The sequence below is a fragment of the Quercus suber genome, unplaced genomic scaffold, assembly GCF_002906115.3.
Source record: "Quercus suber isolate HL8 unplaced genomic scaffold, Cork oak 2.0 scaffold_220, whole genome shotgun sequence".
NCBI lineage: Eukaryota > Viridiplantae > Streptophyta > Magnoliopsida > Fagales > Fagaceae > Quercus > Quercus suber.
In genome coordinates, this window is record NW_027069678.1 from 45,546 (window position 1) to 64,122 (window position 18,577).

Below are 18,577 nucleotides of genomic sequence, written 5' to 3' on the forward strand. Positions count from 1 at the left end.
AAACGTGGGATGGGGTTGAGAAAAGGAAAGAGACAGGGCAGCAACAGGCTCAGCGACTCAGAGGTTTAAGGCCCAACTAAGTCGACCAATTTTGGGCTTTTTTAAAGAGTATTTTGGGCTCATTTTTATTTGTGGGCGTGGTACCTGTTATATGAAATAAATAAATATTATATATCCCGAGCATGTTTGAAGGAAAGAAAGAAAAACAGATCATGTCATCCCATTTTAATATTGCAGCTGAAACATAATATAAAATGCATTTAACGGAGTAACAAGAACGTCTTAATATGAAAAAAAAAAAAAAATACTTCGGTCACTATACCCTCTTAGGACCGTTTAAGACTTTCAACAAGCACAAGACTTGGGTTTTGACATTTGAGAAGGCACATCGACATCAAGATGAGATATATATATATATATATATTGGAATGTAAAAACAACTATTTAGTTTTCTTGTTGGAAGAAGATGAAGTATGTTTACAGCTGTCATGATGATAAGGAGAAGAGTAATTAGAATGGTGCTGTAAATCAGGCCAGAGAAAGGCACCCATTGCAAACTCTCTCTTGTAATCCAAGTCACCATGCGTAGACAAGCCATATTCGGCAAGAAGCTGGTCGAGCTTCCACTCAGGCATGTCCAAGTATTCCTTCTTGCTGTACCTTGGATAGTGAAGAGGCATTTGAAAGAAACTAACACCATTCTTTTCTCGACTTCCCATCTTTGCTGTTTTCTTAGTAATTAAGCTTAAGGTACATAGAAGCTTCGGTTTTATAGACACAATGGGAAGGTTCATGAAGACAGGCTCTAGAGGCATGCCCGGATCACACGGATAGGTTGGTTTACCTTCTCACTTCTCATGTAACACGTTTGTTGCTGTTATAGACTAGTGCAGCGAGCGTGTGCTAGTGACAGAAATATGCTGGGCTAGCTAGGAAGACAATAGAGATGTATATCGTACTTTCTTTTCTAATGAGGACCAAATTCGTTGCAGTACGTTCGTATACAACTCCGAACACCACTAAATTGATTGTACAATACAGCCTTATTGGGTTCCCGTTCCAACTTCCATGCACAGTGGAGATTTTGACAACTTGCACTTCTTGATCCATTTATTTTGAAATGCTGATATAACTCAATAATTTTATAGGACATATATGCAAGATAATTATTTGGTAAAACTTATTTTTATCTATTTATTTGGATTCTTATTTTTTCTTCTTCTTAAATTTGGATTCCATATAGAGCCTTATAGTCGGTGGCATTATCTAATTTTACCTGTTTAGTGTTAACCCCTAAGTTCAAATCCTCTTCTCTATTTAAGTATTTATTGCAAAGAAAAAAAAAATTAAGGGTCGTGTAAATTTGTTGTCTTTTCGATAACATATCATATTGCATATATTGATAATGTTTAGAATACTAAAGAATTACTTTACATGGGAGAATGCATGAACTTATGAAACCTTATGATATTTTCAATGGAATGTTTAAAGTTTGAATTCCTTTTCTCTACTTGAATATATTAAAAAAATTTCTTGAAATTTGGCCGGCAAATTGGGCTAGTATCATGTATTTATGGATAAATTTTTTCAAAGGAAAAAGCCATACAAATATGAGATGCCAAACAATCCTCTCATTTTGCTTAATTTGTACCATTGTTTCTAATATTATAAAGGGGTTTGGTTATTGGGTGCCTTTAGGGCATTTGTTGAGGAACATTTTAGAAAAATTTTAATACTACTTTTATGGATAATAAAAAATATATATATAAAAAGTCAAAAAAGTTAGTTACTTTTTTTTTCTTATAAAATATTTTTAATAATATTTTCTAAACCATTATCCTTAAAACATTCATTAACTTTTCCCATCAGCTAATCTAATGCAAGACAGAGTATAGGACTTTTTTTTTTTTGAGTAAGAGTGTAGAACCTTTATATAATTATATGTAATCTATGATGGGTATATGTTTATATCTATGTCCTTTTTCCACTCTTGAAATGTATTAACTTGGTCTCCAAATGTTTTCTAGAAAAGTCAATAATTGGTATGCTAGACAATGATATTAGTTTTACAGAAAAATCTTGTATGTGACGGTTTCATGAGACCCATGTTTTACTGACATGTGGGTTCTACATACTAAGGACTCACAAGTCAATAAGACATAGGTCTCATGAAATCAATATGCTAGACAACGATATTAGTTTTGCGGAAAAATCTTGTATGTGACGGTCTCATGAGACTCATGTTTCACTGATATGTGGGTTCTACATACGAAGGACTCACATGTCAATAAGACATAGGTCTCATGAAACCGGTGCAAAAGATACTTTTTCCAGTCTAACAATTGGTACAAAAAGAGAGAGATATTATTATTGTGATAGTTTTGTATGATTTGTAGTTTATTTGCAGTAATCTATTGAGTATATAATAATATTACAATAAATATTTTTTTTTCTTAGAAAAACTGGAAGAAAAAAAAAATCCGCCATATTGACTTGTTTTCCAAAATCGTGAAAAAACGTTTTCCGTTGATTTGTACTTTTCATGGTACCAAATACCAAAAAAGTATGGAAATGATTTTCCACCAAAACCAACCAGGCACAAGTGTAAAACTATTGCTTTACTGTTTACTACCACCACTCGGTTCATGTTGTTCTATGATGCCACCATTATCAAAACCTGAATTTGCATGGTATTACTCTCCTCCTCATCCACCTCCACAAGACATTAGTCCAAAAATTTTAGCTTTCATTTTCTTTTTCAATAATAATAATAATAATAAAATAAATAAAGTAAGCATATATTATTTTCTCTTTTTTACGAGGCGAACAAAATTCAAATCACACTCCCTTAGTGTTATAATTATCAAATTATTAATAAAGAAAAATACCATGTGATGCAATTAAATTTTAGTTTCCAACTAGAGATGTATATAGAAACACAATGAGGAAATAATGAAGCTCAGAAACCCTTCACCAACTTAATGAGGACCACAATTAGAGGGGGAGAAAAAATTAATGTGGACCACCACATTTTGCTATAAAAAAAAAAAGGTGGTGTGTGTATCATCCAGGAACCACCTTTGGAATTTCACCTACACAACGACCCATCAAGTCAACCATGGAAATTCACCGACACAAACAAAATCAAGGGACCCCAACAGATGATTGAAGCCCAAAATTAAACAAATAAAGAGTGTGCATGAGCAGTGTGTGTTACAGAAGGACCCCTTAAATCTTAGTAATACCGTACTCATAGGGACAGCAACAACATTTTACACCATAGGATGTTTCAAATACAAGATCAGCCACTCAAATACAGGGCCACTCGAATTCAATCATTGGATCATTTTTCTTCCAAGAGCACATGACGATCTATTATCCCAAAACAAGTGACCCCATCAAATGATTTTGTAGACAAAATACAACATTTTATGAGAAGTGATACGTATACAATATTTTTACAACAAATTATAGGTGATTAGTCATTATTAGTTATAATTTGAATTTACCACTGAAATGATTTTTTTGCTCCAACAATAACAACTTGCTATTTAAGATTTGTTGTGAAAATTTTGTGAATATAACATTTCTAATATTTTATATATAAGATAGAATTTCAACATAATGTTCTTAAATATTTTTAGTTATTTAATAATATGCAGCCTTAATCTTTTTTCTCAAAAAGAAAAGAAAAGATAGAATCAACTTATGATGTTAACATTATAATAATAATAATAATTTTTTATTATCAGACCAAGATATTATTAAATTTTTTGTATAGAGGAGTTCGAATTTAAATATTTTATTCAATAATAAAGACTTTACTAATTAAACTAAATTAGAATACGAGGCTCTAATGCAAACGTTTATATAGGACATTGCTCTTATTATTAGTGGTTATATGGATCCGTAAGTAACTGGTCGACCATTGAAATAACAAGACCCGCTACTTTATCATGGGGATGTTCATAGACCCCATCGAATGATTGAGGGGAGAGACACGTGTTATTGATGGGCCCAGTTACGATATATGCGGCACCAATGTTTTATGGTGCATAAAGCCCAAACGTAGTGGTTTGTCAAGAATAATGGCCTAACGAGTGGCCTCACGGATCCGTACCAGATAGACCACTTATAAATTAGTGGCTTCCCTGTTTTATGAGCTTTATCCAATTATTTGAGCATGGAAGCTTGCCAATCTTCTTTTTGGGCTGGGCCTGTGGGCCAGTTGTGTCACAATGAAATGCTAAAAATCCAATTGACTCAGAAGCTAGTGAGCCTCTATGGATTCACACGCTGAGACTGAGACATACACACTTGGATGAATCACGAGGCTGAGATTTCGTGCCATTTATGGTTATTTATTTATTTATTATTATTTTTTTTAAGGTTTTAGGTTGGTTATTTCCATGAAAATGCAATAAACACTTATAATTTACTCAATATCCAAGATCAAAGTGTGAAGATGTTGCTCAAACAAGTCAAACTATTAAGATTTTAGGATTTCGACCATCGTTCAATCATCATTCAATTGATTGAAATCTAGGTTTTGACAACTTTTTGACTGCAGCTCAATCTATTGAAAGATGTTCAATGGCATCTTGATCAATTGAAAATCAAGAATCGAAAATGTAATTTACTTTAATGAAGTTGGTGGCTTGGTGCCATCCAAATTAAAAACAAATATTATAGTATTCTGTTGATACTCGTTTTCGCGACACATTTCGTACAAGCCCGATTCAACTAAGCTCGATTCAACTAAGCCCGACTTCTTTGTGGGCTCAATTTATGTATTATATTTTATTTATTCTTTTAAGCATGGCCCAATCCCATGCGACATATCGGAGAAATTGAGGAAGTGTGGTTTGGAGGGTATGGGTCGGTTCCTTTCGGACCTTTTGCATGAGCCCAACCCATGCGTGCTACCAAGTGGGCAAGGGACACTGGTAGCACCTCAGGCTCATGGAGGAGGTCTTGTATCCAAAATTTCCACCCCAAAACAGCTTTTATGCTCTGTGTGACTGTGGCCCAAAGTTTCTGTCCGAACCTTTTTTTCCTTTAAAAATGGTTGGCTCTCATTGGCCAACTTCAGCTGCTAGCTCTCATCTAGTTAAGCTTCCCAATAGTCTGAAACATCTAAAAATGAGGAGCCAATGAGGGTTTAGTCAAGCTTTCCCTTAATGATGATAAAAGTAATCCTTCCTTTTATCCAAACAAAAGCAAACCTGAAAATCACTCATTGTTTAACACCTTGGGGTCCAAAGTCTTTTGACCAAAAACCAGTTACTTAGAGCACCCCAAACTCAATATAAATTCCACAATCAGATTCAAAAGAGTAGAGGACGTTTTACTCTGGAAGCAACACCCCAAGCTCAATACAAGAGTCTTTCTTCAACTAAAAAAACAACCAACCACGTTCTACCCACAGACCTGAAACTTCAGAGCAAAACCCCAGTCAACCAGTCAATAATCTCACAATTCCGAAGCTTGGGGGTGGAAATATGGGTACAGGGGAATCTTCCCTCTCTTCCTCATGGCCTCCCTCAATTTCCTCTTCTGTGTGACTGCGGGTCGAAGTTTCAGACTTGTTATGTTTTTATACTTTTTCTGCACTTTTGTTGTTAGCATTTTGATTCTCTCTTGTCAAAGCACCATTAGCCTTTGTTTTTTATACATTGTGAATTTTGGGCTTGATTCTCTATAAACAAACACTTCTAAAGAACCCAAGGGGAGATTTGGGCCGTTCTCGCATTTTTGGCCCTTGTGGCAAAAACGTCCCCGACATATTCTAGAAGTGAATATAAGACTAATATCAACAAACTTTTTCAGTTATATATATATATATATTATTCATTTACTTCACTTACCTGAAAAAGAATAAAAGGGAAAAAAATGCCGCTTCATTGGATTTACCATTTGCTTAAAAAAAGCCAACTTTGTTATCAAAATCCATAACCTGTAATATTTTGATCTCTTGTCTACATCATAATTCAAAGAAGTTGAGAAATTGTCCTATGATGCTTCACATCGTAATAAGTCTAATGATAAAGACACGAAATCTTCATGCATGTGGTTTTAGTCCTCCAATATTTCCTGAATTATGGTACCAAAATAATTCAATTACATTTATTTTTAGGTAACCTTGCAGACAGAGCAAAAATTTGGATTACCTCACACCGACAAGTTCTTAGCCTTTTTTAAATTATTTTTTGAAGTCTTTAGGGACAGTTTTTATATTTTTGGTTGGTCTGGGGGAGGAAAAAAAAGTGCTCAACTAATGATCTTTCTTCAATTATTATTGTCATTTTGGCCTAAAATCCAAAGATCTGAGACAGTGAGGCGTGAATGGCTCATCCAAAGCCTTAAGCAAGAACAAAAGAATAAATAATTCCTACTCTTGATTTCTTTTTTTGGGCTAAGCTTATATAAGGTGGACAATATCTATTATACACTGTTCTAATATACACAAAGCATACACAATTCAATTTTTTTTTTTTGAGGAACTACACAATTTAATTTTTGAATTGAAATCGTGTCTTGAAGTTACCGACTAACTTATAATAGCAATTACTAACTAGACATGCTAGTCATTACCCTTGGACCTTGACTAGTGTTTCGTGAGTGTTTGTATGGGTGACCTTTTTTCCTGACTTGAGTAGGACTTGCACAAATAAAGAAAAGACTTTAATTATTATTAATAAAAAAAAATTGTCTCATGGCATGGGTCGATAATTTAGTGGCTTTGAACATTTACCAAGATTTTGTCACTATCACCTATTTTAACAGTATTACAAACAAGGTTAAAACAGTCAAAGTCATTGTTAATAATTTATATATCTTGCCTGAAACAATGCTCCTATGTGTACAAAAAGAGACATGTTAGTGTTATTTATTATTCATTATAAATAGCCAAACCAAAGTTCCAACATGACCAAAAACAGAAATTTCAATATTATTTTATTTTTCATTTTGCTAAGTGTTAGTGTAGTGATATCCATTATTATTATTATTATTTTGTGAATGGAAAACTTGAACAACATTGATTATCATTATACCAATAAACATATGCCACATCTTGATGTCAGTTGTGACTTGTGATCATCATTTGTCTCACTCTCAAATGCTAGAATCATACTACAAAGATTTGATTTGATATAGTCACTTGTTGCAATTTAGACTCTTTCTACCATTGGTTATAAATGCACGAACCAATTGGTTATAAATTGCAACTTGTAATAAAATTTATTACCCTTCTAAAAAAAAAAAATTATTGCTAAACTATGTACTTAGGGTGTTAAAAATTTGATATTGCAACTACTATAGATTTTATTACATAGACTTTATAAATTGATCAATAAATATTTTAAAACTCAAAAAAAGAAAAAACATTTTAAATCATATTTTGTTGTTTAAGTACAGTTTAGGAAGGGTACCAAATTAAACCTATTATTTCAGTAATAACAAATGATATATTAAGTTGAAAGATAACATATTAAACTCTAAAAAAAAATCTCATTCCACTGAAGACAAGTTATAGTTTTTTATTTTTTATTTTTATTTTTTATAATTTTTTTAAAAAAAAAAAAAAATGTCATTTGTCACAAAAACCAGAGGGACCCACGCCCGACCTGTGACTACATTTCGCAATCGAGCCACCCTCGTCCCTACACGTGTCATGTCGAATGATTGGAGCCCGCATCCGAGCCGGACACGTGGCAAGAAACTGTAGGGGACACGCCAGTACCCTTCTCCTCTCGTGTTTTAAAGTTAACAACCTTCCAGAAACTTCCGACCAAGTACTGGTTACCAGTGGACCAAAAATCTACCGGCCAGAAATTGGCCACGTGTCCATTACAACCACGTGAGCTTCCTACGTGGCACACCCCATTACCCTGAGAATGATACGCCCCTTTTTTAAGGCACAAAGCAAAATTTCACTTCTCATTCAATTAATGAAACAAAGTCCAACTCAATTTGAAAATGACCAAAACTCTCACAAACCGAACACAGACAGACACTAATAATAAGTGTTAATTTTTTTGGTGTACTTCATAATATTAATATCTTTCTTTCTTTATCTCTCTCTCTTTTCCTTTCCTTTCATTTCGTTTCCTTTCTTTTCTTTTCGTTTCCTTTCCACTGTTTGGTTTGGAAATGAATGGAGCGGGAATCGGAGGAGGAGAAGAAGAGGCGGAGAGAATGGAAGTGATTAGGGAGAAATTGGTGTACATGTGGGGGTATTTGCCCGGAGCTTCGCCGCAGAGGTCGCCGTTGATATCGCCGGTGGCTGTTAGGGTTCCGGCCGAGACCGTTGGGGGGGACTCCTGGAAAGATGTTTGCGGTGGCGGTTGTGGTTTCGCCATGGCCATTTCTGGTGCTTTTCTTACCTCTTTCTAACTAATTTTTGTTTTTTGGTTTAAGCTCAATTTGATTTATTTTTGTATTTTTTTTAAAGTTTGTGGTTTATTTGGGAATGTCGTTGATTGTGTATGGTGATTGACGGCGTTGATTGTGGCATTTGACGCTGTTTGGTTGCCGAGAAAATGTGACTAAAGGATTGGGAAAAAAAAATGTTTTTTATTTTATTTCAATTCGTTAAAAGTGGGGCCGACAATTTTATTTTATTTTTAGTTTCTACTGTTGGTCTTTTTTATTTTTATTTTTATTTTTTCTCTTGCAACTTATTCTCTTTCATTTATAGTTCCCAAATTAATACTACTTTTCTCTTGTACTAAATTCTAGTTGGTGGCTTTTTTTTCTTCTTTTGGGCACTTTGAAGCTTCAATGTCTGGGACTTTCATATCATTAATAGCTTAATTGACTTTTAAAGTTCAAATTCAGAGTAAACCTGTCGTTTTGCATTCATAGTGATTGAGTCTTTCTATGGTTGCTTACAGAATTTTGAGTTTAGTTAGCTTAAAAGTTAAAACTTGTGTTTATAAGTGTAAATTTTGTTACATTTAGCTGCACTTATAGTGATTTTTTTATTATTATATTTTTTTAATTTATAAATCAGATTCCGGAAAGCTCATTACATGGGGTTCAACAGATGATCTTGGGCAAAGCTATGTGACATCTGGGAAGCATGGGGTATGCAGCAAAAGTTAATCTTTAGTTCATAGAGTACTAAATTTTTTTCTTAAACAAATAAGTAATAGCTGAATAATGGCTTAGCCTTATTACACTGGAAGCATAAAAGAGATACTCGAGGGAAGAAAAGAAAAGAAAAGAAAACTAGGATATATATTTGTTAAGATTTCTGAAAAAAATGAGGAAGAGGCAAAACCTGTTATTGCTCTTATTCAATCGAAGAGTGGCATCAAAAACTGAAATATATGTTTAAGCAATGAGACTTAAGTTCCATGAAAGGTCTTGGCATTTTTGTCCCACCAAATGCACCACATGACAACTACCATCTTTTTATTTATTTATTTGTACTAACATAAACTTTTCTACTTGTTTAGGAAATTCCAGAGCCATTCCCTCTCCCAATGGAAGTTTCGGTAGTGAGAGGTGCTGCGGGTTGGGCACATTGTGTTGCAGTTACAGGTAATTTTGATTTCCTTGTTGTGGTGCTTCAGTTAAGAGGGGGAAAAGAAAAGGAAGACTCTTTTTAGGTAATGAATGAAGGGTTTAGAAACATCTAAGCAATTGGTAACTGATTTTTTTGATTAGTAAATTCTTAAAAATATGTCACGGGGGTGCAAACCAAGTTCAGAAAAAGAATACAGGAATGATCCAGCCTATAGAAGCTGTTGGTAACTTATTGAAATATAGAAGCCAGTCAATTCACCCATGTCTAATAGTGCTCTGTGTAATTTACTCTGCCTGGAGGCATTTAGTGAGTAAGTTTTCTTGTTTATATACAGAGAGTGGAGAAGTATACACATGGGGATGGAAGGAGTGTGTTCCCTCCGGGAAGGTCTTTGGCGACCCATTGTTGGGTGGGAGCTCTGAAAAGGATGTATTTGAAAGGCAGAGTTCATTTTTGACAGAGCAAGGTACTTTCAGCAATTAGGCATCTTTACTATGAATTATGAAAGTGGAGAGAGGCTTGTAGTCCTTACTGCTGACTATTTGAGTTGGTTCTCTGACAGTGAGCCCTCGCTCTCAAGGCTCTCGATCAAGTGGCGGAACTGTATCTGGCACTGCTGCTAAAGGAGGTGGAGAAGAAAGTACAAAACGAAGAAGAATATCATCAGCAAAGCAAGCAGCCGAAAGTTCATCTTCTGGTGATGAAACTCTCTCAGCTTTGCCATGCCTTGTAACACTAAACCCTGGAGTAAGAATAGCTACTGTTGCTGCTGGGGGGCGTCATACTTTAGCATTGTCAGGTGATTTAACTATGTTCTAAATTATTGTTAAGACACAGTTTTATGCATAGTTGTCTTTGTATTCTGGTCACGATATTAATTTTCCCAACTTTCAGATATTGGACAGGTGTGGGGTTGGGGTTATGGAGGTGAAGGGCAGCTTGGTTTGGGCTCCCGGATACGTATGGTTTCCTCTCCTCATCCTGTACCTTGCATAGAGTCTCCTTATGTAAAAGATAGATCCACAGCACTCTCTAGAGGAAGCATGGGTTCTGAGGGACAGGGTTTTAGAGCTCCTGGAAGTTATGTAAAGGGGATTGCTTGTGGAGGGCGACACAGTGCTGTAATTACAGGTATTATTACGAACTAGTTCTACCTTTAGGTATGAGGTCATGAGCATTCATGCTGGATCCTCTCTGATATTGTTACTTTGAAGCTTTTATCTCATCTAATTACCTGTTCATATATGCATATTCTCCGGCTCTTGTGTCTGTTACAAATTTATGATTCTACTGATACATGAATTTTGAAAGGGAGTTGGCCCAGTTGGGTTCAAATTTACAGAAATAGGCTGGAATTTACATTTTAGATTAGTACTTTGGTAATTAAGTTTCATATATAGTATGTTTGATATTTACGTAGTACTACCGAGATGAACTGGTTGTTGCAATGCCCATCTGTTTCTATTTGGCCATCTATATGTGGTCAATATGACCTATCCTGACGTTTTTCATTTACCCCTTTTTGCACTACAGATGCTGGAGCCCTGCTTACTTTTGGTTGGGGAATGTATGGACAGGTGAGTTCTTCTGGACAAGGAATCTTTTGTGTTGGATGCTTAGTGTCTCATGCTTTCTCTTCATGAAATTTGGCAGTATTTATTTTATATAAGTATTAATTTAGCAGTATTATTATTGTTGTAATATTATTATTTAAATAGAAATGCTAATTTTTATGGTTCAATGATCAACAAATATATGTAAGCTAGTCATGTGGTTCACTGGATCTGATCTGACTGCTTATCTGAATTTGGATGTTGATCACTCTAAGGTTTAAAATGATATTTGCAAAATCTTCATTACGCAGAAACTTTTTTTTTCTTCCTTCTCTCTCTCTTTCTCTCTCATTAAATGAGTGTAGCTAAAATGAGAATTTGTTAAAGATGGATAAGTGGAAATACAAGAAAAGATAAGATTCAAAATGAGAAAATTCTCCTAAAGGTAGGGGTAGTCCCTAATGATGAGAAGATGAGGGAGAGTTTATTGAGATGGTTTGGTCTTGTGTAGATGAGTGTAAATAATGCGCTAGTTAAGAAGAGTGAGTTAATCAAATTAAAACAATGAAAAAAAGGTAGAGGAAGACCTAAAATAACATTAGTAGAAGTAGTAAAAAATGACATGTTAATTAAGGAGGTGACAGAGAGTATAGCTTTGGATGAAATAGAATGGTGAAAAATAATACATGTAGTCGACCTTGTTTAGTCTATGGAGGATTCATAGCTGCCCTTAAAGTTATGGGACTGAAGATTGTTGTTAATGAAGCAATCTTATTATGATGTAGGATAAATTTGATTGAATATGCTGCATAGTACTAGCTATATGTCATATTGTTGTTGAAGGGATTCAATGTTCGTTTGGGATGGGTTGAGATTTTTAGTTTATTTGCAATTTTAGCTTATTTTTGCTACTATTCATAGATTTTACTGCACTTTTTGATACCATTTATGAGTCCCATTGTACTATTCAACTTTTTTTAAACTTTTTTTTTACATTTTCAGCAAAAAGTTTTCAGTTTCAGCTAAATAAGCTGTTCCCAAACGGACCCTTAATGTGTCACTTATTAAAACCTTGATAAATACATAACTAAAGCAATTCATATAGTCCAAGTACTATGATCTAGCACAAGTTCTGTTAACCCAAACTCCTTGGGGTGAGGGATTATTTAGTTTATATCATGAGTTGTAATGGTCTCTTAATTTGTTATCGCAATTAATAATATCATCTTTAAAATTTCTGAATCATTACTTGCCTATTTACTTAACATGCGACCCAAAATATGGTTGGTCTTGAATCCATAACCTGACCCTCCACCTTTCTCTTAAAAGGGTAAGAGGAGTCCTTTGACCTACAGCGCATTAGCGCAAAACTGCAACATATTCATCGAAGCATTCTATTAGCATTATTTCAGTCATAGAAGGATGTCTCTTGCTTAATACTAAGTTCTTCTTTATTGAGAACCTTATTACCCAATCTTTTGAGTTTGTGCAAAGAACAATGCTCTGGATTGAATCATGTCTGCTGCTTTGCTTGATATGGGGGAATTATTTATTACATGTTTCTGCAAAATTGATTTCTTGATTGTGAAAAGCATTGGGTTTTGGCTTCAAAATTATACAACCAAACTGCCCAAATCATATACTCTTCTACTTCAGCTGGAATTTTTGAAATTTAATCCTTATATCAATCCCTGGCATTGCTTAGAGTCCCAACTTTTAACTATTCTCAGGATTAACATGTAGGTAAAGTAGAAATTGATGGAGAAAAGCACTGTAGATGTTCAAGATGAGGTTCACTCAAAAAGGGATAACCTATTCTATTCCTTTTCAACGTTATTCTCTCTTTTAACTCTCTTGTTTTGGCTAACCATGATAAAGTAGTAAACTGTTTGCTTTTCTCATGTCTTTGTCAAGTGTGGGCAAGGAAGTACGGATGACGAGTTAAGCCCAACTTGTGTGTCTTCCTTACTTGGTATCCGGATAGAGGGTGTTGCTGCAGGACTGTGGCACACAGTCTGTATATCTGCTGATGGTGATGTGTACACATTTGGTGGAAATCAGTTTGGGCAGTTGGGAACTGGTGCTGATCAAGCTGAGGTATACTCACTTATTCTTCAGTTTATGAGTTCTCTCTTGTAAGTTACAATAGAGAGACAATGATATTCTCATCATATCACATGGTATTGCTAGTGGTACATGATATGTTTGTTTAGATTCCTATCTTAGAATTCTATGCAACAACCTTTGTTAATCATACCATGGTTTGCAATGGTGTAGAATCCTAGCTTGACAATCTGGTGAATGAACTATCCTGATCATGCTAGTTCTTGTTCATATCTTTATCTTATAATGTTGAAATTTGGATGGCTTTGATTAATTAAATTAGGAGCCAAGGATCTCTACCTAACTTTCATTGTTGAGAAATTATATCCCTTGGGGGATTTTTTGCAATTAACTTCAGTATTTCCTGGATTTAAAACCAGACTATTCCAAGGCTATTGGAAGCTCCAAGCTTGGAAAATCTGCACGCAAAAATTGTATCTTGTGGGGCTCGTCACAGCGCCTTAATTACAGGTATGCCACAATGGATTTGTGTAGGCCTCCATAATTTCTTTTTGCTAAGTGCTACCTGGAAACCACTCTTAGATCCACGAACATGTCATGTTTATGTAAATTTGAACACTGCAAGACTTTGGCTTTATGCATCACACACCTCCACCAATCCACATCAAAAGGAAAACAGAAAAAGAAAAGGAAGAATCTTGGGTGTATTTTATTGTTCCCTTATATCAGTACTGAATCCAGGAGTGGGAGTTAAATGAAAATACCACAAAATTTTCTGCAATACTTTTAATATGTTTGCTCATATAAAGTAATTTCTACATTATTTGGTTACATGTCAAAAATTGCATTAAATATAGTCAGCCTCTAAACTTAGCATAAATATTTCCTTTTAGAAAAATCCAGCTAATTAGGAAATTTCTTAATATTGGGATAATGGAGTGGAGAAAACACCAAATAAGCTAGAACTCACTACTCGATAGACTGAGATTTTACTTTTGTGATTGCAAATAGTGGTACGGTGTCAATTAAGGACTTTGAAAGATCCATTTGCGAAAGGCTTAGAGGGGTGAATTGATAGTTATATTCCATGTTTTACTTTGTTGGTGAGTCATGCGCAACAAAGCTAATTGCTACCCGGTTGCAACTAGATCTCATTTATGTGAGAATTTTAGCTTTAATGATTTGATGCTTACAAGTGCGTAGTTATTGATATACCTGTTGACTTACTTCTTGCCTCTGTTTTTTGAAGAGGATGCAAAAGTATTCTGCTGGGGTTGGAACAAATATGGCCAGGTATATAAAGCTTGGACTGATCAATCATCAAACCAGGGTTTCCAGGACACCTCACTGCATTGATAAAATTGCATTGTTTTGTATTTCATATCAAATGAAATGAGTTTTTAAAATGTTTTACAGCACTTAAAAAGGACCAAGTTATGCTAGGGAATGGAATTTAGCTTTATTTGGTTTCCACTTCCATACTTTAGAACTAATTGAGAATCTTTGCGTGCATTTAACAGCTTGGGTTGGGCGATGTAATCGACCGCAACATTCCTTCTCAAGTCATTATTGATGGTGGTGTCCCTAGAAATGTTGCTTGTGGCTGGTGGCACACCCTTCTTCTTGCTGAATCACCCACTTGAATTCCAAACTTGCTGGAGGCCTTGGCACAATTTTGTAGTTAGCAGTTGTTTAGATAGGTAAATTATTTAGTTATATGTGTATGTACATACAATAGCCTGTAACATACACATATATGTTTGTGCTCATTCTTTGACGTCTGATGTTCACCGTCACTGGCACTATTTTTAACAACCGTTGCGAGAATGAAGCATCGGTTCCAAGATGTGCAAAATTGTTAATCTTTAATGTATGGATCTATTTAGGTAATTGAACTTTATGATGTAATCAAATCAGATGTATTTAAACTTTGTAATTTTTATGTATGGGGGTGCTTTTGGATTTCCTCCATTATATATGGAATAATGGAATATGGAGGATGTTTTGCATTGTATCACCTAAATGCAAATTTGCCTGTCTTCTATTACGATCCAAATTCAATTCCAAGTTGAGTAGATCCAGAGGTGTCTCCTTCGGTCCTTTCCTATTCCTTAATGGAGGGTAAAACAGTAAAACAGCACCATAAAATTTTAGTTATGTTTGGTGGGATGGAGATGTTACATATCATGGCCTTCAAGACTAGACTAGAAAGAAATGGTTCTCCACTCTACTTTCTTTCCTGTTACGAACTAATGAATTGATGGTGATTTGTGATATATATTATGAGATTTAAAAAAAAAATCTCCAAGTGAATAATAAAAATGAAATAAACTGAAAGAAAAGAAAAACAGACCATCACACAAAAGAGAACATTAAGAATTTATGCGGTAGCTTCCGTCCATGGCAGCCTAGCCGGTGACGAGTAGAAAATTATATTAACAAATATGGAGTGAGGGTTTTTTTTTTTGAATAGAGAGAGAGGGGTTATTATCTAGATTTAATTTCCTAATATAATTCGAGGTTTATAAAGTTTCTCTTGATAAAACTTGTAGGATAACATTAAAAGATACAAAAAATTTCACCAACTTATTAATTTTTCATTTAAGTTCTCATTTAATGATAATAAAATTTTTGCCCACCCAGCAATAACAATAAAGAATAATTCTTAGGTATTTTCGAAGTATAAAGATTGATACTTTCTCCTCTTATATTCGTGGTAAGATCTGTTCATTAAATTTATGATAGGGTCTATTATGAATGTGAAAGGAGAAAGTATCATTTCTTTGTACTCTAAAATTACCTATGAATTTTCTAACAACAAATAATACCATACTAATTAAAATTTGTTATGAAAATATTATGAATATATAATATATATATATTTTTTATAGATATATTGCTAGTTGAGTTATCTAGAAGACTAAGAAACCTACCCATACGTTGACAGTCTTTTTTTCCTTTTTTTAGGCAATCATTGTCATTAACACCGTCAAAATTACACATTAATCACAATTGATGAGATTTAACAACAATAATAAACTTTCTTTATTTCACTTGATTTTGCTTTTTACCATTATAACCCTTCTACATTCATTTTCAACCATCAATAAATAACTACACATTTTCATCCCCCACCCCACCTTGTCTCTTATCAAATGGAGGCAATGGAGGCAACGCATAAGCTTTTCATCTTCACTTTGGAAGCTCTGCTGCTAATACTCACATCCTCAGCCCAACAACAACAACAACAATGCTCGGACTGTGGCAACACCTCAGTCCCATACCCACTCAGCACGGCTCCCACGTGCGGCGACAAGTCCTACAAAATCCGCTGCGACGCGGGCAGGCTCTTGTTCGATACAGTCAACAACACGTACCCCATCACGTCCGTCAATCCCACCAACCAACGGCTCGTGATCAAGCCCGCGACATTATCGTCCAACGACACGTGCGTAACCTCGGACATTGTCTACGAAGGAATCCAGCTCAACAGTTCGCTGCCTTTTAACATTACGAGCAGTAACACAATCTTGTACCTTAACTGTACCGAAACCCTGCTTCAGTCTCCGCTGAATTGTACGTCGGCGAGCTTGTGCCACGTGTACGCTAACCAGACTGACAGCGTGGCTCCTTGTAGGGACGCTGGGCTGTGTTGTACGTTTAGGACAGGTGGGTCCAGCACTGAGCATAGGATTCGGGTTAGGGAGGCTGGGTGTAGTGCGTACACGAGTTTTGTCAACTTGGACCCGAATTTGCCTGTGGACCGGTGGCCTGAACCGGGTTTGGAGATTCAGTGGGCTCTCAGTGGATGAGACATAGCTTGAAGGGTTGTGAAAATAAAGCGAGCATGCTTGCTTATGTGTTGGTCCAAATGAGAATGATACGGGAAGATTATATAATAAATAAGATTATTTGTATTCCTCCTCAAAAAAAAAAAAAAAAAAAAATTATTTGTATTAATCATTTTTGTTTATTATATCACCACCTATTTGGTGCAGTGTTCTCCTCTTTTAAGGCCTCTCTCTCTCAAGCCCAGTTGAGCTTCTGCTGGCAGTGCTTCTCCATCACCACCACTCGTGGTTGCTGAGTTCCCTCGATCCTTCCCTCTAATGTCTTCTCTATTTTATTTTTCCTTCTGTTTCCATTTTGTTTGCTTGTAAACATGACAAAAAGCTTGATTTCGCTTGGGTTTGAAACATGGATATGGAGAATGTACTGTGATTGAATGGAAAATTGCATGCTTGTAGTTTTGTGTATAGGTCTCTTGGCTTTGGCATTAAGGAAATTTTGACATCAGATTTATTAATTTTCTTTTACTTTCCCTGATTTCTTTACCAAAGATTCATTCATTTCTTTCATTTATGTTTTATAACACTAAAGATTATCACTTAGTATCTTTCATTGAAATACTACTATGCTTCTTAGCTTAATAATATTTCTTAGTTTGAATTAGTTTTCTTTCATTCCCCTTAGTTTGTTGCTATTGTGTTTTGGGTTTCATGGTGGTTTATTGTTTTATTTTAATATTGATTTTGGAAATGCACATAAGATGTTTGTGAAAATTTATGTTCAAAACTTTTGATGTGAGGTTAATTTATTTTATATGCATACTATGCAGTCTTGAGGACGATTCATCAAATTGAGAAAGGCACCAAAATACGCTCCGAATGGGTTGATTCCCGTCACTTCCTACTCACGAAAGAGAAGGACGTAGCTGAGGTTAGACAAGTTTTTGTCAACAATAATGAGGACAAACAAGTTTTTGTATTTATCATCATATATCATGTAAAAGGGGAAAAAATGAAGTATGTAATTGATTTGTACCAGCCATTGTGTTGTGCCATTTGTTGTTGCTATGTAATTGAATCACTGAGCAAGTTGCATCTAATTTTGTGTTGATGAATAGATGTATACAATTTTGTTTCTATTATTAGCTTTCTTTGGGTATGAATATACATAGATCAAGTACCAAAATTTTGGATAACATAAAAACACGAATTACATCCAGGTGTTCACACTTCTCTCATGGATTTTATTTTTGTGAAAACAAGGATTACATATAAAGTCTTCCAATAAATACTTGACCTCAAGAGAATATCCAAGAAAGAATGGAATTTGATTAAAAAATGATTTTTTTTTTGGTTAAAATGTACACTTTGATCACAAGGCCATAATAACAAGAATATTAATGTACACTTTGCACAAATCATCTATGCCATCTCTCCATGTTCAAAATAAAAAGTTTGCATGTAAGTAGCTATAAGGTTACTTAAAGGAAATTTTCGATTCCTAGGCTCTGCAATCAAGAAAAGTCTAAAAATCCAAAGCATTCATTCTTTTCTCTAATTCTTTTTCCCCTATACATCATAAAGATGAAACATAGATGTAGGGGCATGGTATACAACCCAAGCCCAATATATATGGG

The 18,577-nt window shown here is 34.9% G+C and overlaps 1 protein-coding gene across 3 annotated transcripts; it reads left to right on the top strand.

The window, feature by feature from the left end:
* Nucleotides 1-7,949: 7,949 nt before the first annotated feature.
* LOC112031579 (ultraviolet-B receptor UVR8) lies at nt 7,950-15,166 on the top strand. 3 transcript variants are annotated; one of them, XM_065779926.1, is made up of 11 exons: nt 7,952-8,374; nt 9,017-9,090; nt 9,465-9,549; nt 9,870-10,001; nt 10,098-10,334; nt 10,430-10,666; nt 11,069-11,112; nt 13,003-13,185; nt 13,572-13,662; nt 14,402-14,445; nt 14,673-15,166. In XM_065779926.1, the coding sequence occupies exons 1-11, from the start codon at nt 8,155-8,157 to the stop codon at nt 14,793-14,795; spliced, it is 1,470 nt and encodes a 489-aa protein (XP_065635998.1). In that variant the 5' UTR covers nt 7,952-8,154; the 3' UTR covers nt 14,796-15,166. The 3 variants fall into 3 exon arrangements, with proteins under 3 accessions (XP_065635999.1, XP_065636000.1, XP_065635998.1); XM_065779927.1 differs by lacking the exon at nt 14,402-14,445 and having other exon boundaries at nt 7,950-8,374; XM_065779928.1 differs by lacking the exon at nt 13,572-13,662 and having other exon boundaries at nt 7,950-8,374.
* Nucleotides 15,167-18,577: the final 3,411 nt, after the last annotated feature.

What these genes read in the sequence shown, in the direction of transcription:
- LOC112031579 (XM_065779926.1), top strand. Translation starts at nt 8,155, where the DNA reads ATGAATGGAGCGGGAATCGGAGGAGGAGAAGAAGAGGCGGAGAGAATG. An exon ending in TGACATCTGGGAAGCATGGG is followed by an intron (nt 9,091 to 9,464) that starts GTATGCAGCAAA and finishes CTACTTGTTTAG; the next exon opens with GAAATTCCAGAGCCATTCCC. An exon ending in TTCATTTTTGACAGAGCAAG is followed by an intron (nt 10,002 to 10,097) that starts GTACTTTCAGCA and finishes GTTCTCTGACAG; the next exon opens with TGAGCCCTCGCTCTCAAGGC.